Source organism: Stegastes partitus, unplaced genomic scaffold (genome assembly GCF_000690725.1).
Source record: "Stegastes partitus isolate 25-593 unplaced genomic scaffold, Stegastes_partitus-1.0.2 Scaffold1664, whole genome shotgun sequence".
Taxonomy (NCBI): domain Eukaryota; kingdom Metazoa; phylum Chordata; class Actinopteri; family Pomacentridae; genus Stegastes; species Stegastes partitus.
The window spans coordinates 112,695-114,763 of NW_007579395.1; the positions used below are offsets into that span (position 1 = coordinate 112,695).

General features: G+C 44.6%; 1 protein-coding gene across 1 annotated transcript in view; it reads left to right on the forward strand.

Moving 5' to 3' along the window:
* lrch1 (leucine-rich repeats and calponin homology (CH) domain containing 1) overlaps nucleotides 1-2,069 on the forward strand; it is a 127,076-nt gene that overhangs the window by 78,349 nt on the left and 46,658 nt on the right. The window contains 1 exon segment of the mRNA XM_008301352.1: nucleotides 503-664. Coding sequence (XP_008299574.1) covers nucleotides 503-664 — 162 coding nt within the window.

A 2,069-nucleotide genomic window follows, 5' to 3' on the forward strand; every position in this document is an offset into this window, starting at 1 on the left:
GTCTTTTAAAAGTCAGTTTGTGAAGCTGGGAGGAATTTATAACTCGTGTTTTTCATTATTCAGTGATGTTTTCTAGACAAAAGTATTGTTTCAAGAGATAACCTGTAGTCTCATCAGTTTTACCAGCATTCTGTGCCACATATTTGGTATTTAATGAAGGGAAAAACAACCTGTGATGTTTGACAGATGAACATCCAGGTGTTTTATTTATTTTATTTTATCTGAACTGTTAACAGTGGAAACAGACGAGCTTTAACCGTCTCCTGTAGTCGTCTTTGTTCAGCACAAAGAGGAATTACGTGAATAAAAACTGAACATCAGGCGATCTTCAGGGGTCGCAATTTTCATTTTAGTGTGAAAACAGTGTTTTTTTTCTTCATTAAATTAAATTTTAGTATAATTATTTCATTAATAAATAATTAAAGCAGTAATTCACAATCATAGTTTCCAGATAAAGTCTCTCTGAACTCAAAGACGTTCACATCACAGTTACATAAAGGAGAGAGAAGCAGCGAACTCTCCGTCTATCAACACACTGACTGTCGCTGTTCGTTCCAGCCGTCCGATGAAGACAGCCTGAGCCTGAACGTGCCGATGAGCAACATCACCGAGGAGGAAGGAATCAGCAAAGACGACTCCAGCGAACACATCAGCTCGCTCACAGGTACGTTCAGCTCAGACCGTCAGCGTTTCGCTGGCGTTGTCTTGATCATACACACCTCGAGTCTGGTGTGCATCAGGCTGTAGACGAGGACGAACAAGTCAGACGACGAGCGGTAGATCAGCTGCAGTACCTGGTTGCACCACCAGGTGGAGACTCTTACCGGTTAATGACAACCAGCGGACTTTGAAAGGTTCTGCTTTGTGGATGTTCTCACTGACAACAGACACCATGACAGAGACTAGTGTGATGCTTCATGACCTCCGACCAGAACTAACGGGATCGACTGTACAGCCCGAATTATGTGTTGGTCAGCAAATGTCAACAAGGTCAAAGAAAATGATTCTACGTACTCGTCCTTATCGTCCTGCCTCTAACTTTGCTTTCACTCTACGACACCTGTGTGAGAACAGATGTTAGTAAAGATCGTTTGTTGAATAAAGTCGACACCAGTTTGTTAAAATGCNTAGCAGTCAGATCATGTAGGTGGTGTTCTGTTGAATAAAAAGATCACAAACATGGGTATGTACACATGTTTCTATGTGGTGAATGAAGACAAAACTAAAAAACAAAATAGGCCAGAATAGACGTGTAAGGGTTAAATTCATCACTTTGACCTAAAAAAGAAGCACCCTGCCCCCTCCTCTCATAAATCTGCCTTTCAAAATAAAACACTTAGCAGCTGCTAGAAAAGCAGGAAGTCAGGATTTGGCTCATCGGTGTGAACCAGAGGGAGGGAGGTGGACTCTCTCTCTCTCTCTGGTTCAGTGAGGCTGTGTCGCTCGCCCACACACACACACACGTGCACGTACAGAGGAGGTGTGTGTGTGTGTGTGTGTGTGTGTGTGTGTGTGCGTCAGGTGTGTAACGTGTGCTTTGTGTGTGCAGCGTGGAGGACATGGAGCAGCAGAAGAAGCAGGACAGCGACTCGGGAGTCGGCAGCGACAACGGAGACAAGAGGCTGTCGGCCACCGAGGTGTGTGTTCATGTGTGTGTTCATGTGTGAGTTCATGTGTGTGTTCATGTGTGTGTTCGTGTGTGTGTGTCTCTGTGTGTGGTTGTGTATCACGTCCACGTCTCGTCTGGTTTCATGAGTGTGTCCTCCGTGCTCTTCCTCTCGCCTGCCTTCATCTTCTCCAGACGGAGCCTCACGGTTTGACTCTCGTCTTCTACCTTCTCCTAGTTCAGCTGTAGAACGTCTGCTTGTTGTGTTCTGCTCAGAACTCCTTCGGGTTCTCTTTAGACCCGTTTTCACTCGTCTGCATCCTTTCATGTATTAGAATTAGAATTATTTTGACGCTGTTCTTTCTAGAAGGCTGGTTTAGAAGTCGCTCGCTGGTTCTGCTGTTCTTTGATTTTCTTTGGACTCGTTTGTCGTCAGAGCTGCAGGTTCTAATTTTATCATCAG